Source organism: Peromyscus californicus, unplaced genomic scaffold (assembly GCF_007827085.1).
Source record: "Peromyscus californicus insignis strain IS unplaced genomic scaffold, ASM782708v3 Scaffold_5__1_contigs__length_169319896, whole genome shotgun sequence".
Lineage (NCBI taxonomy): Eukaryota > Metazoa > Chordata > Mammalia > Rodentia > Cricetidae > Peromyscus > Peromyscus californicus.
Window position 1 is genome coordinate 165,972 of NW_026294573.1, and position 20,496 is coordinate 186,467.

Consider the following 20,496-nt stretch of genomic DNA (forward strand, 5'->3'; position numbering starts at 1 on the left):
TGGTGATAGCGCACACCTTTTAATCCCAGAACTTGGGAGACAGAGGCAGGCAGATCTCTATGAGTTCAGCCTGGTCTACAGAGTTCCAGGACAGCCAGGGTTACACAGAGAAACCCTGTCATGGGGGTGGGGAGGCAGGGCAGGGCAGAGGGAGTGATATGAAGTTTATATGTACTTGAAATTCAGGAAGGTGTCCCTCTTTTGTTGTATTCTGGCATCAGTTCACAGTATGGCTTTACCAGTCCTGTTAGGATCCAGAAAAGCCTGTAAGAGAAAGCACAGGTGTCTAGGCTCCAATTTATGAAGGGAATGGGACCTAGACATTGGCTAGGTATTTGAATGAGTTTAAATAAAACCATCAGGTTGGATAAAACTTCTTGTTTCTTGCCTTCTTCTTCTTCTTCTTCTTCTTCTTCTTCTTCTTCTTCTTCTTCTTCTTCTTCTTCTTCTTTGTCTTCATCTTTGTCTTCTTCTTCCTGCTCTTCCTCCTCCCCTCCCCCTCCCCAACTCCTTCTCCTGCTTCTTTTGTAAAGGGTTAGTAAAAAACAATCTTTAAGCCAGTAACAACAGCATGGTAGTTTTGAGTTTGCTTTTTCACTGGAATCTGTTTGTGAGTTTACGTATCTCAGTAGGAAGCCTGTAGGTGGAAGTTTCTGTCCCTTCAGCAACTCTCAAATACCTGGCAGCCACTTCCCAAATAATTGATGCAGAGGCTTATATTAATTGTAAATGTTTGGCTGGTAGCTCAGGCTTATTACTGACTAGCTCTTACACTTAAATTAACCCCTAATTCTTATCTATGTTTAACCACATGGCTTGGTACCTTTTCTCAGTACAGCATTCTCATCTTGCTTCCTCTGCATCTTCCTGGCAACTCCTGACTCCACCCTTCTTCCCAGCATTCTTAGTTTTTTCACCCCGCCTTCACTTCCTGCCTGGCTACTGGTCAATCAGTATTTTATTAAACAAATTTGAGTGACAAATCTTTACAGTGTACAAGAGGATTCCAGAGCATTCCCCCCTTCTGTCTAATTAAAAAGGAAGGTTTTAACTTTAACATAGTAAATATAAATATAAATAGTTATATACATATAATCCCTCCTCTCTCTCACCTATTGGAAAATGGAAATATTTATATTTACTATGTATATAGTATCTATATACATAGTAAATATACAACAAAAACAGTTATTAAGTAATAATTACAGTTACAATATCTAGTCCATTTGTATTTGACAAAATTAGAAAAATTTTATTATCTATCTTATCTTGGTGAGTCTAAAGTTTCACATCTAATTTACCTTTTTATCATAACTAAGAAAACCTATAATTATAACTATCAAGTCTTCAACTCCATCATAGACCCCAGAAGGGTAAAATGTTACCTAACAACAGGGACATCTCTCTGCCTGGACAGTCACTCAAAGTTTCTCTGTAACATTGGGGCAATCCAACTCTGGCCTCTGTGAAGCAGGGAATTTTGAAAGACTGTCCTACCTTGTCTTGGCAAGGTTTAGCAGCCCTTTCTTTTGTGTCCTGCTTATCCATTTTGGACAGCATACTGTCAGCAGCCAAGGCAAGGGCATTTTCTTGTCCAGTGGCTAACTTTTGCCACAAAGAAAGTAAATTCTACATGGAGTTTCTTCAATGCCCATCATCCTCTTTGAAGTAATTGGTGCTGCCAGGAGCAGACATGGCTCACTGTCAAGAAAAGTCTTACTCATATAATCCCTCCTCTCTCTCACCTATTGGAAAATGGAAATATTTATTAAAAGGAAAAAATAAAAGTCTAAATTCTTAAAACATTTCAAATATCATATTCTGTAGGTCTTTGAAGTGTTTGAAGATTACCTATCTGTCTGAAATATATCTCTGTATGACCTTGAAAACCTAACTAACATGACTACAAGTTTGATTGTAATAGGTGACTAACTACTAACTTGCATTTCTTTATTATCTTAAATAGTTTGTGATAATAACTTTCAAGGATTAGAAATTTGCATTACATTGTTAAATGAGTTGTACAGGTACAATACCTTGAACAAGAGTAGAAATGTATGTACAGTATGTTCTAACAAAAATAATCTCAAATTTGTCAATATACTAAGATTCATATCAATATAAAATATTTAAAACAAGTAATTGGTTTTTAAAAGTAGAGTTAATAATCTACCCTTTTATCCTATAATATCTATATCCCCCTTTTTTCTTTTCAGAGTAGATTCAATAATCTACCTTTTTTTTTTTTTTTTTTTGGTTTTTCGAGACAGGGTTTCTCTGTGTAGCTTTGTGCCTTTCCTGGGACTCACTTGGTAGCCCAGGTTGGCCTCGAACTCACAGAGATCCGCCTGGCTCTGCCTTCCGAGTGCTGGGATTAAAGGCGTGCGCCACCACCGCCCGGCTAATCTACCTTTTTATCCTATCATTTCTATATCCCTCCTTTTTTTCTTCAAAACAAGAAACCTGAATCTAATCTCCTCTGTTGAGCCTTTTTTTTAACCATTACCAATAACAACTTGTAACCAACCACCCTAAACAATGACACATATCCATACCCCACTGAAAGACCAAAAACCACCCACCCCACCTCTTGGGAATATGAGCATCGTGTTCTTAAATTTACTTCCTGCTGTCTGGGGGTGATGGCATCTTTAGGAGATATGAAAAGAAAAATTAGAGTTAATTGTCAAGTCCTGGGAGTCATTTATTGTCCAGTCTCTGCATGATGGAAAAGTGCAGGGCTTGTCTCAAGTCCTGGCTAGAGTAGTCTGTGAGGGTGTATCATCTCAGCTAGCCACCTCAAAATGGTCCTGAGCAGTTTGTAGTTCAAAGCTGATCATTAGGTGGTGTTTTTCAGTTTAGTGGTGTTATCATAGTCCTGGTGTAATTGTTGTGGGGCCCTATCATCCTTTTGGAGACTTCAGTGGTCACTGTTAGGCATGGTCAAGGTTCACTGCAGAAAATTTAAACATTTTAAATGTCATATGCAGCAGATCTTGAAGAGGTTAAAGGATCAATATTTGTTATGTACATCCAGAGTACAAAAACTTAATTCCTAGTTACCTGATAGAGACTCAAACCTGAAATCATGTACAGGAAGCTAGATAAAGCCTTTTTCTAGAATTAGTGAGTACTCTATATGACCATTAATATGACAAAAAGTTTAATATATATATATATAAATAATATAAATTTTGAGATAATATTCTGTAGATGAATTGCTAAATGGTCTTATTAATAAAAAACAAAACCTGGAGCCAGATTTTGGGCTTAAAACCTGAGAGATCAGAAGAATAGGAAAAGCCACAGACAACCTCACCTTACTAGCCCTCAATCTTCCCAACCTCCCTCAATCAGATAATGACCCTGAATTCACTTCTCAAGTCTCTCAAACTCTAGCTAAAGCCCTTAATATCCCATGGAGTTTCCATATTCCCTACCATCCCCAGTCTTCAGGCAAAGTTGAACGAACTAATTGTTCCCTCAAAAACATTCTTACCAAACTCTCCCAAGAGCTTCATACGGATTGGATAAAACTCCTACTATTGGTTCTCCTGCGATTAAGGGCCCTTCAAAACAAAACAAAACAAACCCTCCTCATCTCCCCTTTTGAGCTCATGGATGGATGGCCGATTATGCCTCCTGGTCTCATGTCTCAACCATCACCTCTCCCAGATCATCTCCTTATCCCTTTGTTACACTATCTCTGCACCTTTCTTTGGAAATTCTCCCAGCATCATTTGCCTCAGCCTCTCCCAGGTCCTCTTCCCTCTCCAATTAACATTGGGGACCTGGTTCTCCTCTCTCCTCTAGGACACAATTCCCGTGCTCTTGTTCCAAAATGGACAGGCCCCTTCAGGCTGTCCCCAACTGCTGCTAAGCTTAAGGGTATCCCTCATTGGATTCACCTTTCCCATCTCAAGCCATTTATACCACCAACTCAAGATGATCTTTTGATCCCAACAGGACCTAGCCCTCTTAAGTTTCAGAGGATACCAAATTCAAACAGCCTGCCTCCGATCTTAGAAGAATGAGGCCACACTCATCTGTCAAGATTCAAGCCCAACCCTATCAGGTCATGCCCTACCTCTTCTTATTCTATTTCTTTCTACTCACCCAGTGCTTGGATTAAAGGCTTGTGTTACCATGCCTGGCTCTGTTCCCCAATGTGGCCTTGAACTCACAGAGATCCAGATGAATCTCTGCCTCCAGAATGCTAAGATTAAAGGCATGTGCTATCATTGCCTGACTTCTATGTTTAATATAGTGGCTGGCTTTTTCCTCTGATCCTCAGATAAGCTTTATTAGGGTGCACAATATATTGGGGGACACAGTATATCACAATATTCATACCTTATGAAAAAGTTTTAAAGAGTCAAAATAAAACCAAAGGATTTTGAAATTAGTGGTAATAAATAGTCCCTACACTTTTGTTTTTCTTCTGACCCATATCATTTACTTACTTAAAGCCTGTGGCAGTTAATGAGACTGTTGGTAGGCTCCATTGTTTGTTTGTTGTTTATTAACCAACTGAGGGCTGGCAGCTTATTAAGCCTCAGTTTTGAGACTTTTTTAATTAAGAGACTCAGGTTATGAAACTTTTAAAGCTCTTCAATGTGTATCATTAGCAAGCAACACGTCCATCCTTTGTATCCAAAGGTACTGCCAGAATGTTTTTAAGGTAAAAGCAAACTTTCCCCACCCCTTCCACTATAGAAGGAATGGCCAGGCAGCTTTCTGGGAGCAGCTGGTAGTGGGAGCTTATTTGCTGCCACTGCAGCAGGTGGCGGGGCTGCTGAATTGTCTGCCATAGAACAAGGAGGCCCCACATGAATTGTGCATGCAAAGAGATGAAAATTTACAAGCTTTTTTTTTTTTTTTCTCGAGACAAGGTTTCTCTGTGTGTAGCACTGGTTGTCCTGGATCTCACTCTGTAGATCAGGCTGGTCACCACCTGGCAAAAATTTACAAGCTTGTTGTAAGGGAGATAGTTTGTAGTCTCTGGGCACTCCTGTGAAGTCTGATTTAACCTTTCCTTAGAATGACCTTGTTTCAGCTGTTCTCTGGACTTCAAAAATAATATTTCAGCCAGGTGGTGGTGGCGGTGGTGGCACATGCCTTAAATCCCAGCACTCAAGAGGCAGAGCCAGGTGGATCTCTGTGAGTTCGAGGCCAGCCTGGTGTAGGGAGTGAGATCCAGAATAGGCACCAAAACTTCACGGAGAAACCCTGTCTTGAAAAAAAACAAAAAACAAACTTTTTTTTTTTTTTTTTTTTTTTATCTTGGTCACTTTTTTTCTGAACTAAAGACTTCATGCTGGGCTGCTGAGGGAGGACAAGGAATTTTAATTTTCCTAGCAGTTTGTTGATCCCTGGAGGGTATCTTAGATTTATCTCACAGGGCCTCCAAACCATCAGCATTCCAAATTCTAAACAATTTTACAGGAATCATTCACCTTGCTCATGTTTTCATTTTATAGTAAACCATGGATTGTGCTCAATAGTAGTGTCTATGTATTGATCTAAATCATCTTTATTCATTTTAATTCCTCTTATCTTCAACGTATGATTAAGAAGCTAGTGTGATGGTGCACAACTTTAGTTCCAGTATTTGGGAGGCAGAGGCAGCAGGATTTCCACAAGTTCAGCCTGGTCTAAATAGGGAGCTCCAGTACAGCAGGGAGACACCCTATTTCATACAAAAACAAAAATATGATTAAGTAAAGAGATATTTCCAAACACTTTCTGAATTCCCCTTGTTCTCAGGTACTTACTCGTTTCAAGTTCATGTGTAAGTGTCCTGGTAGTATATGGAGACCTTTTTTCCTTGGTCATCCAGTTCCTAGTAAAGAAAGGTAAGGTCAACTTGGGTCAATGTGGAAAACAAGGACTGGCCCCTTTAAGAAGGACTGCTCCTTGCTCTTAGGGTTATCCACAACCCCTGTCCTAAGATATTGCAACACTGGTGCAACAGAGAAGCAGTTGAAGTGAGATGGGGGAAAGTGTCCATAGGCCCAGGATGGCACTAAGCTTTTGGGTTAGTAGAAGCTAGTGGTCTGCTAAATTAATAGAGTCTAAAGGTGTTTGTTTGTTTGTTTGTTTCTTGAGACAGGGTTTCTTTATGTAGCCCTGACTGACCTGGACCTAGCTCTGTAGACCAGGCTGGCCTTGAACTCACAGAGATCTGCCTACCTCTGCCTCCCAATTGCTAGGATTAAAGGCATGCACCACCACTGCCCAGCTCTAAAAGTTTTTATCTATTAGTCACATGATGTTAGTTCCCAAGCAGAAATGGGCAAGGAATTGTATCATGAATCTTAAAAGGTCTTATTAATAAAAAACTCGGAGCCAGATATTGGGGTGAAGGCTGAAAGATCAGAAGTAGAACAAACCACAGTCAACCTCACCTCACCAACTCCTCAGCTGATCCTGTTTCCATGAATCCTCAGACTGAATCCCTCTGAGTCCTTACCCCTAAGGGTCTCAGTTGAACTGCTGCTTAGTTCCTGTTTCCTCATGCCTTATATACCCTTCTCCACCCAGCTGTCACTTCCTGGGATTAAAGGCGTGTGTGCTTTCCAAGCAAAGGCATGAGATCTCAAGTGCTGGGATCAAAGGCATGTGTCACCACTGCCTGACTCTGTTCCCAGTGTGGCCTTGAACTCACAGAGATCCAGATGGATCTCTCCCTCCCAAGTGATAGGATTAAGGGTGTGTGCCACCACTGTCTGGCCTCTATGTCTAATCTAGTGGCTGGCTCTGTCCTCTGATCCCCATATAAGTTTATTAGGATACACAATATATCACCACATTTCCCTTTTTTGTCTAAAATAATAACAGGTTATAACTAATATAAGAAAAACTATATATAATAAGTATATACAATATATACAATGAGGAGATACATTAACAATGCCTAGTTCATTAACATTTGACAGATTCAGACAAAAAACTCCATTATTTATCCTATTTTGATGAGTCCAAAATGTTGTACTTAATTCACTTTCTATCCTAACTTGTATTACCAACCGAAAACTATCTTTTGATGTTTTTCAAACTTATACAATTTACACCTCTTTAGTGAGTTTCTGTTGTAGATGTAACTGTCTTATTAAAATAGAAACACAGAGCCAAATGCAGAGTTGAGAGCCCAAGAGGTCAGAAAAATAGCTAAGAGTTAAAAACCCTTTCTTACCCTTCACTGCTACTGCTGTCCTTCCCCCCAGTAAGAGAGCTACTTCCTGTGTGTTTGTCATTTTATTGACTTTCTGTTCTGCCTTCTCATTGGTTGTAAACCCAACCACATGACCTCCTAGTCAATGCTTGTCTATACAGACCTCCAGGTCTTCTATGGTTGGTATTGAGATTAAAGGTGTATGTCTCCATGCTGGCTGTATCCTTGAACACACAGAGATCTGCCTGTCATGTGATCTGGATTAAAGGTGTTCACCACCACCACTGCCCGGCTTCTGCTATGGCTTGCTATTAGCTCTGACCCCCAGGCAACTTTATTTATTAACATACAAATAAAATCACATTTCAGTACAAATAAAATATCACCATATTCTGTTCTGAATTTGTTAACAAGGAAAACTATAACTATCTAATCTTCAACTCCCTCAGAGACCTGAGAAGGAAATAATATTAATTGAGTAAGGAGGAAGTGCAAACAAACAACTTCCAAAAATGTGAGAAATGACAGAAATAGTCTGGACAGTCACCCAAGGTTCCTCTGCAAAGTTGGGTCATCCATCTTTGGCCTACAGGCCTAGCATATCTGAGAGACTCATCTGTGAAGCAGGATTTTCTAAAGAGCTGTCCTACCTTGTCTTGGCAAGGTTCAGCAGTCCTTTCTTTGTGTTCTGCTTGTCCATTTTGGACAGCATACTGTCAGCAGTCAAGGCAAGGGCACTTCCTTGCCCAGTGGCTAACTTTTGCCACAATGAAAGTAAACTCCATATGGAGTTTCTTCAATGCCCATTACCTTCTCTGAAGTAGATTGGTGCTGCCAGGAGCAGACATGTCTCATAGTCATAAAAAAAATCTATGTTATTAAAACATCTTAAATGCCACATTCTGTAGATCTCTGCAGTGTTTGAAGATGACCTGTCTATTTAAAATATATATCTGCTCTACCTTGAAAACATACTTAACATGACTACAATGACTAACTACTAACTTACATTTCTTTTATCCTAAATAGCTGGCAATAACTTTCAAGGATTAGCAAATTGCATTACACTGTTAAATGAACTGTATAGGTACAATACCTTGAACAAGATTAGAAATATATGTACAGTATTTTCTAACAAAAATCAATCTCAAATTTGTATCAATATACATAATTTGTATACAATATACAAAAATCCAATCAAATGTAAAATATTTAAAATTAGTAGTTGCCTTTTCAATAATCTACCTTTTTATCTTATCAAGGAATGGCTGTTCCAGAGAACTAGAAGCAGCCCAACACAAAGTAATTATTCTCCGGACCTGTAACATTCCAGTTTCTTCACAGTACTGCAGTTTTAATTCATCAATCAGTCTCTGTGGATACAGCTTCTTTCTAGAAGTTCTCATTCACAGCTACTACTTGTCCTGGCCATTGCAGCAGTGAGCAGCACAGGGACCTGGAAAGGAGAGTAATGGTAGACAGAGACACAGGACTCAGAGTTCACCTCAGGAATTGACAATTTTAATTTTTCCCATTCCTATGCAGGATGTTGTCCAGGCTCTTCCTAGCTTTCACAGTCTCTCCCTGCTAGCCTCGTAAGGCCATGAGGTAATGAGGGAGCTCCATCAGCCGAAGGACCCTAGTGGGAAGGCCCCATGGGGCTTCTGAGGAAAACTGGAGATGGTCTTTCATTAGTGCCCACCTTGGACTCTTATCCTCTGGGGTTGGGACAGGGGATCAAGGATGTTGGATAAGAAGAGATGTGTTGTGGGAATTCATTCCACCAATAGCTTTGGGGTACAAGCATTGGGGTGTGGCTTCTGGTCTGCAAATGTGACCACTTAAGAGGAGAGAGAGGGGGTCATGCTCTCTCTTGGGGTGAGGAGATTGGGCGTTGGAAAGCAGATTGCAGTTGGTCCCCATCAGCCTTGAAAACAGAAGCTGGATCAGCAGCAGATCTGCAGGACATCTACCTTGCTTTGTATTAGTAAATCTGTTTCCCCAATCACACCCCTTAATAAACTGATATATATCTATGGGCTCTAGCCTCAGAGATGAGACATCAATGCAGCCATGCTGAAGATTCTATCTGTTCAGACAGACACTATTGCAGCAAGAATGCCAGCTCCTTTACTCCTTGCTTCTAGGGATAAAAGAGGGCCCTGAGAAATGGGTGACTGTGTATGTGTGTAGCTCATAGAACATATGAGCAAGCTGATGTAAAGCACTGTCTCCTAGAACAAGTGCTTCCAATAATGGCCAGAACTGTAACTTGCAGTTGAAGGTGGCTGTGCAACATGGCTGAGTACCAGCTCCAGGGCTCAGAAGGAACTGAGGTATAGTGATGACCAAGTGAGCCTGGTGGGTAACAGTTATAGGTCAGTGTGGTTAGAGTTCTCAAGTCTATGCTGAGCATGGGGAAGCCCTAAGCTAAGAGTCCCCAATCCAACTCTACTGGATTTGGTGGCTTCCATGTCCCTTAACATATTTTGCACAATCTAAGCCTAGGCTCTTCTCAGTTCACAAAAGCCATGTATTCTGCTTGTTTTCTTTCTCTCTCTCTCTCTCTCTCTCTCTCTCTCTCTCTCTCTCTCTCTCTCTCTCTCTTTCTCTCTCTGTCAATTGACACAAGCTGAAAGGACCAAGCAGATGCCATAACAGGCTGCTCAGTCTTCTCTCAGAGATCAGACCTCAATTTCAGTTTCCTGAGATTTGAGAAAGCAGTTTCTGGGAGGGCCATGAACAAAAGACATAGTCCTTGCAGTAGCTCCCTTTCTGCATGTACTCTGACCGCTCAAGGTTCAGCCAATTGTTTACTGTCTGGGACCCCTCACCAACTTAGAGCTACATGCATGGGTCAATGTGAAAGCCTGGGCCACTGAGTCAGCTCCCACAGTCAGTATGCGCTAGGCCAGCCAGCCTCCATGGCAGCTCAAGGTAAAGCCTGGGACTTGTTCAGGCCTGCCCCAAAATGGATAACTGTAACCCCCAACTAACCCTAGCCAATTAAAAGTTACTAACATGTTTGCCATTCGCATAAACCAATCCTGAGTCTGTTCCTATGTAGTCCGTAGACCCCAAGCCCCCTTTGCTTTAAAAACCCTGCCCCATTGCTACTCGGGGTCTCTCCTGCTCTGCTGCTGTGCCAGATGGATGGAGGGTCCTGAATTAACGAGTAACAATACAAAGACTCTTTGCTTTTGCATCGGATTCGGTCTCTTGGTGGTCTTTCAGGGACTCTGGGTACAACAAAGCTACATTCATTTGGCAAGAGAGAACCTCAATTGAATAAATGCCCCTGTAGTGTTATAGCTCTGAGGGGAAAGCTTTATTGAGAAGGAAAAACATAGGAGAGTGGCTGCCTCTGCTCCAGTGAGAAGCAGCAGCGAACTGAGCAGAAGATGGGCTTTATATAGGGTTTCTGGGGGAGGGCAGAGCTTTCCAGGGTATCCTGGGATTGGTGGGATTTTTGTGGCCTGATCTTGGGGCAAGCTCAGGAATTGGTGGAATTCTTTTTCTTGACCCTGTTCTTGGCTTGGGGTCAAGTCAAGGTCAAGATGTTCTTTCCTTGGCCCTTTTATCGTACAGCTCCCCACCAGATTCACCAGTAGATAAGTCTGTGTGAGTATTTTTCTGATTGATGTGGAAGGGCCTAGGCCACTGTGGGTAGTGCTGTTCCTGGACAGGTGGTCCTGAGTGACATAAAAAAACAAGCTGCCAGTCTAGCGGTGGTAGTGTATGCCTGTAATCCCAGCACTCGGGAGACAGAGTCAGGTGGTTCCCTGTGAGTTCAAGGCCAGCCTGGTCTACAAAGCTAGTTCTAGAACAGTCAGAGCTGTTACACAGAGAAACCCTGTGTCAAAAATAACAACAACAAAAACCCCTGAATGAACGAACGAGAGAGAGAGGGTGGGGGAAGGAAGGAAGGAAGAAAGGAAGAAAGGAAGAAAGAAAGTTGAGCAAGCCATAGGGAACAAGCCAGTAAGCAGCATTCCTGCATGGTCTGTGCTGTTCCTGCCACCAGGTTCCTGCCCTGACTTCCCTTCATAATGCACCATAAGCTGCAAACTAAAATAAACCCTTTCCTCCCCAAGTTGCTTTTTGTTGTGATGTTTGATCACATAAATAGAAGCCAAAATAAGACACCATGTTCTCAACTTCAGACCTAGATCTGCCCAGCTCCAGAGCAGCTTCACTTACACTCCCACTCATGCCCTTCCTGACCCAAATCAGCTTTGGTATTCTTTTTTATTCAGTGGTACCTATTTCCTTCCCAGGCACAGATTCTCTCCTCCTGCAGCAAGGGTGGAAGCAGTGGAAAGTGTAGGTCCTCAGAAGTCCCTAAGAGTGGCTTTTCCCAAATGGAACTCAATGTTACCAATCTTGCCCTCCCTTTCCTTCCCTGGGTACCTAAAACACTTGGGGTCTCTGTCCCACTCCAAGAATTTCCTTGCCTCTCCTATTTGACTCTGATCCTGAATCATCAGTCCCTCCAAGTGATCACTTTTTGCTCATCTCTGTGTCCACCCACGAGGGTCCCAGCAATGCGTGTTTCTCATCCGTGAACTCCACAACCGAGCAGGGGCTCCAGCTCACTGCCCTGGTACTAGGAAGCACTGGCAGTAGAGCTTCAGCGGGCTCCACTGAAGAAGTCCAGCGGTATCCTGGGGACATCCTAAGTTTCCTGGAGGAGATGAGCTAGTCAAAGCCAGTAGTGTGTAGTGTTATTTCAAGTGTGACCGGGATGGGCCACAGGGATCCATATAGGTCTAACAACCCGCAAGTGGCCCTCATAGGACTGGTATCGGACGTACCAACAGCACATAATGTTCTGGTTGACTACATACGCAGACTCGGGAACCACACAACGCAAACCCCACTAATCAGAGGCCTCTTGCCTCTTCCACCCTAAGAATCCACCTCCAGACTCACCTTTGCCCGCTGGCCACTCCCCCAAAGAGCCACCCTTCTCTCTGGGTTCCGCCTCCTCCCTGACCCCACCCCGGCATCCAGTCCCTCCTTGCCTCCCTTTGGGTCCCACTGATAAGCGCCTCCCCATTTAGGCCACGCCCACCTAGCCTGCCACCCCACCCCACCCCCATCTCTCTGGTCCCCAGGGTTGGATTGAGACACTGACTTCTGGAATAAGGAGCCAGTTGGTGCCGAGCAACGACCACCTCCACCAGTAGCACGGGAGCCGGCCACCTTTCAGATTGAGGCTGGCTGAGGAAGACTTGCATCCTGATGCGGCGTCGGTAATCCAAGGCCAGAAGCTGCGACTGCGCGAACGGGTGGAGAGGGGAGGCGCCAGAGTGCAAAGGTGAACTGGCACCAGGTCTCTTCCACAGAGTGAACACTGGGAGGAGCAAGAGTATTTGAATGGCGCCTTTTGGGGACAGCCACAGCCCCGGACCTGAGCGGTACTCGGCCCGTGGCATCTTGGGTGCCTGGGGAGTCTCGACAGGGATCAGGACCGTGCACCAAAAGAACCTGGGCGCTACAAGTGGCGAGAGAAACCCGGGGTGCCTCTCACTGATTGACCATGGCTGGAGCTGTGGAAGGCATCGTAGGAGCCTGCTCCTCAGTCCAGATAAGCCTGGGTTCCATCAGTGGGAGGAGCATTTGGAGATCCCAGTGTCCTGGCACCACCCAGCTGAAATGTGGTTCCAGGACTGTGACAAGTGACTACATGTGGACCTCTGCCAGTCGACCTGTGTGTGCCCACAATTCCAGACACTGTATGGTCTTGTGTGTGGCCTTGGCGACAAGGATAGGGATAGTTTGAGCTTGAAATGACCTGTACTTTAGTCCAGCTTCCTGTGTCCTGTCCTTTAACCCTACATGCTTCAGTGTGGTCTGGGATCTGGTGCTTGTAATGATTCAGCTGTTTTGGTCACAGTGGATAAGGCTTGTGGAATGATGGCACATGTGAGATGCTCATGTGACCATATAGGCATTCTCATATGCCTGGCCCTCCCAGGGACATGGGTGTGGCTCCACCTGTGTGCATCACTATGTGTGACAAGATGCAGTGTCACTAGCCCATGGGACATGGAAGAACTTTTCCCCATCATAGGTAGTCTGTGGCTTTGTGGCACCTTCAGTAAAGTTCTCAGTTCTGTATCTACTGGCACTGGAGCCAGGGGTGTGTTGGGGTCCCCCCATCCCCACAGCTGGACCCAAATTCTCTAGGACCTCCCTAAACCTCCTCCCTGCCCTAGCCAAAGGCACAGCTGGTAAGAAAGGGAAGTACCTGGGCCTTGGGGTCAGAGGTGAGGAGGCTGAGACCTGCCCAAGCTGGAACTGGCCTGGGTTCCCCTGGCCACACTCAACCTGGTAGCACAGGATTCCCAGGGCTAATGGCAGAACCTGGGTGGTTGTGAGGTGGGCAGGGCTCTCCCTGATCCTCATGATATTAAACTTTGCTATTTCAGTATCCAGGCTGGCCCAAAAAATGCTGGGGGCGGGGTGTCTGCTAGAAGTCCTATGGCCTATAGCGTTTCATGCCACCTACTAGTTCTCAGCTTTATGGTGTTGGGTAGCAGCCAAGTCAAGAGTTGTTCCCACCCTTCTGAAGCCAGGAAAGATTGAGTGTTGGTTCCTGCAAGCCCCCTCCCCCCACCCCTCCCACCCTCCCACCCCAACCCCCCACCCCCGTCCCCAACTTTGGTCCTACTGTGATCCAATCAGGTCACCTGGGTATAGGCTGGGTTGTGGGGATGTGGAATGGGAGACTTTCTAACAGGACAAACTGAATGGTGAGGGATGGAGAGGGAGTACACAGAGAAACAATATTCATACAAAATAATTTATTTTAAAATGTATCATTTATAATGGCCAGAGACAGCTGGCAAGTTCCTGCTGTGGCATGGGCAGAGGTGTCCTGCCTTTTCATTTTCACTCTTATTAAGAGAACTAGATGCTCAGCATCCCCACTGAATGGAAAGGTCCAGCCCTTCCTAGAGAAAGGAACTAGGAAGGACCCTGGCAAAATGTCTTAAGAAAGGATGGGGGGAGGAGGAGTGGGAGGAAAGGAAGGATGGAAACTTCAGTCAGGATGTAAAGTAAATGAATTTAATTAATTAAAAAAAAAAGGAAGGAAGGATGGCAAACTCCTGCCTTTTGGCAATTCAGTATGTTTAGGAAGGTCAGGAGCCTAACCAGACATTCCTGAGTTCCTTTCCCCATCTGTATGACAGGGTCAGAGGGCAGTTTCTGGGGCCTTAGAAGCCTGTATTTCTTAGAGGCTTTGAGGACTTTTTTGTCCCCATTGGCACATAACCCTAGAGACTGAGGGACACATATGTGTCCTTGACCTATGTAAGTCAGGATCCATCCATGGAGCAAGTGGGATAGCTGGCCTGGACAAGTGTTGATCCTAGTTGTTGGCTAGGGCCCAAGAAAGCGGGCATCGGTAGTAGGAGTGAGAGTGGCAGTGGCTGAAGGTGGCCGGTTAATGCAGCGCAGATTTCCAGTTTTGAGTGCGCACTGCACCGGCCACAGCACCACACAAAATAGCACCAGCAACAGCACAGAAACCAGTGCTACACGACGCCAGTCTCCAAATCGTGCCCAACAGCGGGCCAGACAGCCTTGGTTGGGTGCAGGGTCCTGGACAGGTGCAGGTAGGGTGGGCTCAGCTGGTTTGCTCAGGCCTACATCCACACACACAACACCACTGGCCTCTTGGCCAGAAGTGGTGGGCAAGGGGCGACAACATAGTTTGGTACCCTCAAGCCACACAGACTCCTCCCTCTGTAGGTGCACTGGCATCTTGGCCTGTAGCTGACGACTGGTGCGCAGCGCAGGAGCCCCAGCGGCAGGTACAGTTGTGGGCTGCCGGCAGAATGGGCAGGGTACAGCTTCTCTGCCAGGACGGCCTGCAGGTTGAGCAGCTGCTAGCCTAGCCAAACACTCAAGGCAGAAGACATGAGTACAGGAGAGCTCCTTGGGTGTCTTGAAGATGTTGTCATAGCCTGAGAAGCAGATGGAACACTCTAGTGGGGAGGCCACCTTCTCTGAGCCAGGAGTACTGGGGGATTTGGGGCTGCCAACTGGGCCAGGAGACCTGGGCATTGTGGCTGTGGAGCTGCTCTGGTGGTGGGGTGGCATAGCTGTATGCCACATCCGCTGGCCTGATGACATGATTCTGAGCTGTGGAACAGAGACAGGCCATCATGAGCTGCCCTTTTCCTAGAAAGTCAGCCTGTCACACCTCCTCTTCTCTTATCCAGCATCAGACCCAAAGATTCTAATGAAGGACACTATCCACCTGTAGGTACCTCTAAAATCCCACCCATAGCCAAACTGTAACCTATCCTTTTCTGTTCATTACAAGGTCAACAATCCCATGGTACCCCAGGCATGGACAATCTAGACAGGGTTCAAGAATAGAAGCCATGTGCTAGGGGTTGTCAACATGATGGCTGGACACCTGTTGCCCATCCTTACCCCTGCTGATAATGAAAGTGGCCCACTGCAGCTACTATTTAAGTCTGTGCTCTGCAAGGCTGAACCCATGCCACAGAATACTAACAGTTCCATCTGGAGAAGGCAGTTCCAAGGTGGAGTGACTTAGCTGGGGTCTTCTGGACCTGAACCAACTGGAAGCTGGGCTCTGGCAGGCTCATGAACTACCTGTGGCTCTGAATCAGGTGGAACGGGTTTGAACTTGGTCCCAGTGTGGGTCCCTGATTTGTATGGTATACATCTGAGTTGCCAGCACATATATAAGGATTCTAAGGTCTCTGGGAGAACAGCTGGGCCCATAAATCTCTGAGAAACAGGGAGGGTCTTAATAGGGGCCTGAGAAGTTTTTTAACAGCTGCAGCCTGGACTCTGGGACCAGCTTGTTTGGTAGGGATAGGGACTAGTGCCAGAGACCAGGGGTTAAAAATGCTCCTTAGCCAGCCAATGGCCAGAGGAGTGAGGCTGCCTCAGACATGCCCATGCACAAACTTGAGCAGACAGACAAACACACACACACACACATACAGATACACACACACCTGCCCTGTTCTGCCAATATCAGAGTCATAGTTGCCTGTCAAGGAGAAGGTGGGATGTAGAAGATCCAGGCCTTCTTTGGCAGCTCACTCTACTTCCCTGAGAGGAATCCTAGAAATTCACCAACTGCTTAGTACTGTTCACTAACCTCTCCTGGGCCGGGATGCTACTTCAGGAGCCATAGGCATCCTGACCAGAAAAGGGTATTTCACTACAAAAGCCTTGGCTTTATAACCCATGGAACCCAGCAGCCACAGCAGAGATGACCCCTCTCCCTGCCTCACTGGTCAACCCCAAGGGGGTGAGTAAGTAAAATGGCCCAAGGATTGCTGAATCATCACTGGGTCTATGTGAATCATCTGACATCACTGTGATATCATGGGGGCCCCAACCTTCTGGCATTTGATGTCACTACTTCCTGAATGCAGCAGTGATCTTGACAAGGGCTATCATCCCCTGACCTGTGCTGCTCATAGGACTGGTTCCTTGGCACTAGGCCTCACCCCAAGACTGCATAGGTGAAAGGTGAGTACAGGCTGAGCTGGCCTTACCTGGTAGCTGGGAGTCAGCAGTTCCTGGGCATGATCCTCTTCACTGGCCACAGCAAAGCTCTGTGCCTCTAGGCTGACCAGCTCTAGCAGAGCTTGTTCCCCCTCCTTCAGGTTCGGCTCAGCCCCTGCTCCACTTGGCAGGTGTTCCTCCACAGGCCAACAGCCAACAGCCTTCTTGTGGTACCGGTTTAGCTGGCGCACCTCTTCTGTGTGTATGTGGGAATGGGAGGTAGGATGTGTGTGTTCATCCAAGAGCTGGCTGAGTGAGACAGGTGTGAATTCTCAGGCCATGAGCTTTGAAGCAGGTTTATTTATACCCTCCAGATAATGGCAGCTGGGGGTGTGGCCCTCAACACCCTGAACACCAGAGATTGGTTGGCCTCTCCCTGGCAGGCTCAGAATGGGTGGGGAGCCAGAAGGGTTAGAGTCGGGATGGGTCTAGGATCAGCACAGGCCTCTGGTCTTAGGACTCCAGACTGAAAGTAGATGCTCAGGTACTCAGACAAAGCCCCTATCCTTTGGAAAGCAAGTGTGCCCACCTAGTCCCAAGTGTACTCAGAAACCCTTCACTGAGCTTAGCACATACTCAGACACAGCCCAATTTGCACTTTTCTGCCCCATCTACCTGTGCCCACCAATGTCCTCTGCTGCTTCAGCACCCTACTGCCTTTGGGGAACTCCTTGTCCTGGAGTCCAGGAAGTAGGGGTGAGAGATCAGGGCTAGGCAGGCCTGGGCAACAGCCTGGATGGTGGGCCAAGTTAAGAATATTAGAGATGCTGGGTGGAGGTGGTGCATACCTTTAATCCCTTAATTTAAACTCAGAAGGCAGAGATGGAACTCTGTGAGTTTGAGGCCAACCTGGTCTACAGAGCGAGTTCCAGGACAGCCAGGACTACACAAAGAAACCCTGTCTCAAAATACCAATAAATAAATAAGTAAAATAAAATAATAGGGACCCAGGCTGGCTACAATAGATTGTGGATACCTGCTTGGGCACTGTTTGTCCCATACTTCAGGAAGGAAGCCCCTAGCCTTCAGGTGTTTTTGGGAAGATGGGATCTCAAGAAGCTTTGACCAGGTGACACAATAGAAGTAAGTGTTGGTTAAAGAGTTGGTGGGCAAGGAGCATCTAGGGTTGGGGCAGGAAGTGCCACACTGGAGTGGGATGTACTAGAGACTGTGAGCAGTCGTATAGGCAGCCTCTGCCCTGTCCCAGGTCCATTGGGCTGTGACCTTCTTGATGACCAGACTCAATAACCCCAGTGGTCTTTTCTCTTCTCCACCCACTTTGGTCAGGCCAGGTTCTTCCCCATCCCTGAGGTTTAGTTGTCTTCTGGCCAAGCACAGTGAATTGTGGGGTCCTGAGATGGGAGCTTCCACATAGGCCTGTGGGGAGGGTATGTTGCTGGGAGGGATCTCATCATAGTGGAAAGAATGGCTGCCCTTAGGTACTCAACCAGATGTACCCACTGAGCACCCAATGGTCCAGATCCCCAGAAGCTGCCACAATTTTGCTCCTGGATGTCTTTATGATCAAGGCCAACTTCAAAAAGAGCTAAGATATGAGGGATTGTGGGAACCTGGGGACAATGTCTTACCATAAGAAGGGAGCCTAAGCTCTAGAAGGATTGAGGCTCTCCTGACTAATTCTATAAGTACCAGTAATCAAAAATGGGGCTCAGGGAATTAGGGGCTCAAGGGAAAATGGAGGTCCAGAGAGAAGGTGGGTACCTAAGGAGGGAGATGGAGTCCTTTGAAGGGTCCAGGATTGTAAAGGGCATGAGTGTGCTGAGGGAGAGTTGCTAAGGGCCTAGCCCAAGTGTTCTGTATAGAGTATGACTCTGTGTCACATGCTGTCTCTAGGAAGCTGGAGTCTCAGATGTTCTGGGAACAATCTTCAGAGGGATCCTGGGGATATCTAAGCTCTGAGGTCACCAAGGCTACCCAGTGAACAGTCAATGTCCAGAGGCAAATATGCTGTGAGGCCTTAGGAATCTATCAGGCTTCTCACAGCCTTGGCCTTCTCCCAGGCCTGACCTCAGGGGAGTCGACTCCCTGATGACAGAGGGACCAGGTCTTGGAGGAGTTCCAGCCAATATAGTAAGAACTCAGACTACACTGTCAAGGGCAGTAAGTGGGGTCCATCTTGACCCTATCCTAACCAGCAGGCAAGTGACAGAAATCACCAACCAAGTCAATGTGTGTGTGTGCACATCAATATACTACTACCATTAAGCACATGTATGCATTTGTTTTAGCATGTGCCCATAAGGCCAACCTTATTTCCTATCTCCTCACTCTGGGCCCCACAGTTCTAGGGCTTCCCTCTCTGGGTGAGGCCCTTACTGACCCCATCCTTGTACCAAAGTGGTCATAGCCTCTGAGTAGTGCCCCAAAACCTACCCTGAGGACAGTCCTCACCACCAAGTCTATGGACCTGGCTGCAAGTGCCTCATGATGCACTGTTGGGAGAGATGGTATGGCTAGTGCATGAGGTCTTTTAAGACCAGGACTTTTTTTTAGGTTCTCAGTCTTAGGCTCACCCCTCATCTCTGCCTGCCTGGTACTCATCATCTTTGAGGACCCCAAACAATGGATATGGGAGGCTAGCTGCATATTCTCATTTGGTACTGGCTGCCCTACGACCAGAATTCCTCCTAAGGCCTCAGCTGCTAGCTGAGTAGAAACTGGGCTCCCCACAAGTAGGTGTACATGGGTGCTGAGATGGAATAGGTAGATTCTGGGGTAGGGAGTACCATTGTTCTTGGCATTTTGCCCCATCTTTTAGAGCTAGATGTAGACCTGGTCTCATATTGCTTTGGACATAAGATGGTCTGACCAATGGTGTCCTTCTGTACCCACCAGTGAGGACAAGATCCCCAAAGACGTATCTGAAAGTCTCTTGCTTAGTACTGACCATCTGGTAGGTTCGTCCTGTGTCAGTTCTTCCAGTGCTTGTGACCATGCAGGACCAACCCTGTCCTATTACTCTTAGGGTCTCTGGCCTGGCATACCTCCTAATGCTGTTGTAGGTCCTTTCTTGTCCCACCCATCCTAATGGGCTGACTTTGGAACACTTCCAGTGCTGCCCAGTAAAAATCACTGAGCAAATGAAGGAAAGAGGGTGTGCGGATCAGAAAGAGGAGGGGTGGGGAGCAAGTGATACATGAAGGTGGCTGGAATAATCTGAGGTTTCCATTTTGGAGTGCTTGGGCACTGGCTACTCGGGATGAGCTGGGAGAGGAACCATCTGTGGCCCTAGGGAGCCAGACTGGCAGCCACTTTCTCATGCTGCCTTCCCTGGTTGCTGCCAATATCCTTTTCCAATTCTCATTAGAAAGCATTCTGGGGTTGAAAAAAAGAAGAAAAAGAAAGAAAGGAAGGAAGGAAGGAAGGAAGGAAGGAAGGAAGGAAGGAAGGAAGGAAGAAAAAAAAGAAATAAATCATACTGGGGAACCTTAGGCCTTAAGGTGCTTATGTTGACTAGAACACCCAACCCTGCTTTAGGCCCTAGGGTGTCAAGCTGTTGAAAAAAAATGATGCTGGGTCAGACTCCATCCTGTTGCTTACACTACTTCACATCCTGTACCCAGAGCAAGGTCTTTGGTTTCAGAACAAAGGATCTGGGTCTGGACACCCACACCTTAGCCTGATAGGATCTTACTCCTCAGCACTTTTTTGAAATACGGCCAAGGGCAGAGGGATGCTCTTTGAATGCCAAACTCATTTCAGGTTTCAGCAGATGTCTTGGGCCACAGCCCTCT

The 20,496-nt window shown here is 46.0% G+C and overlaps 1 protein-coding gene and 1 long non-coding RNA gene across 5 annotated transcripts; both read right to left on the minus strand.

Annotated features, from left to right (window-relative positions):
- On the minus strand, positions 1-13,750 carry LOC128096732 (uncharacterized). 4 transcript variants are annotated; one of them, XR_008213731.1, is made up of 4 exons: positions 12,312-13,632; positions 8,494-8,630; positions 5,775-5,842; positions 1-264 (listed from the first exon to the last, which is right to left on the minus strand). It is a non-coding gene; the product is annotated as an uncharacterized LOC128096732 (long non-coding RNA). The 4 variants fall into 4 exon arrangements; XR_008213734.1 differs by lacking the exon at positions 1-264 and adding an exon at positions 2,254-2,953 and having other exon boundaries at positions 12,312-13,636; XR_008213733.1 differs by lacking the exon at positions 1-264 and adding an exon at positions 2,962-5,689 and having other exon boundaries at positions 12,312-13,635.
- A 218-nt stretch (positions 13,751-13,968) lies between these two features.
- On the minus strand, positions 13,969-20,468 carry Rnf223 (ring finger protein 223). Its single transcript, XM_052715772.1, has 2 exons — positions 16,732-20,468; positions 13,969-15,328 (listed from the first exon to the last, which is right to left on the minus strand). The coding sequence occupies exon 2, from the start codon at positions 15,317-15,319 to the stop codon at positions 14,564-14,566; it is 756 nt and encodes a 251-aa protein (XP_052571732.1). The 5' UTR covers positions 15,320-15,328; positions 16,732-20,468; the 3' UTR covers positions 13,969-14,563.
- Positions 20,469-20,496: the final 28 nt, after the last annotated feature.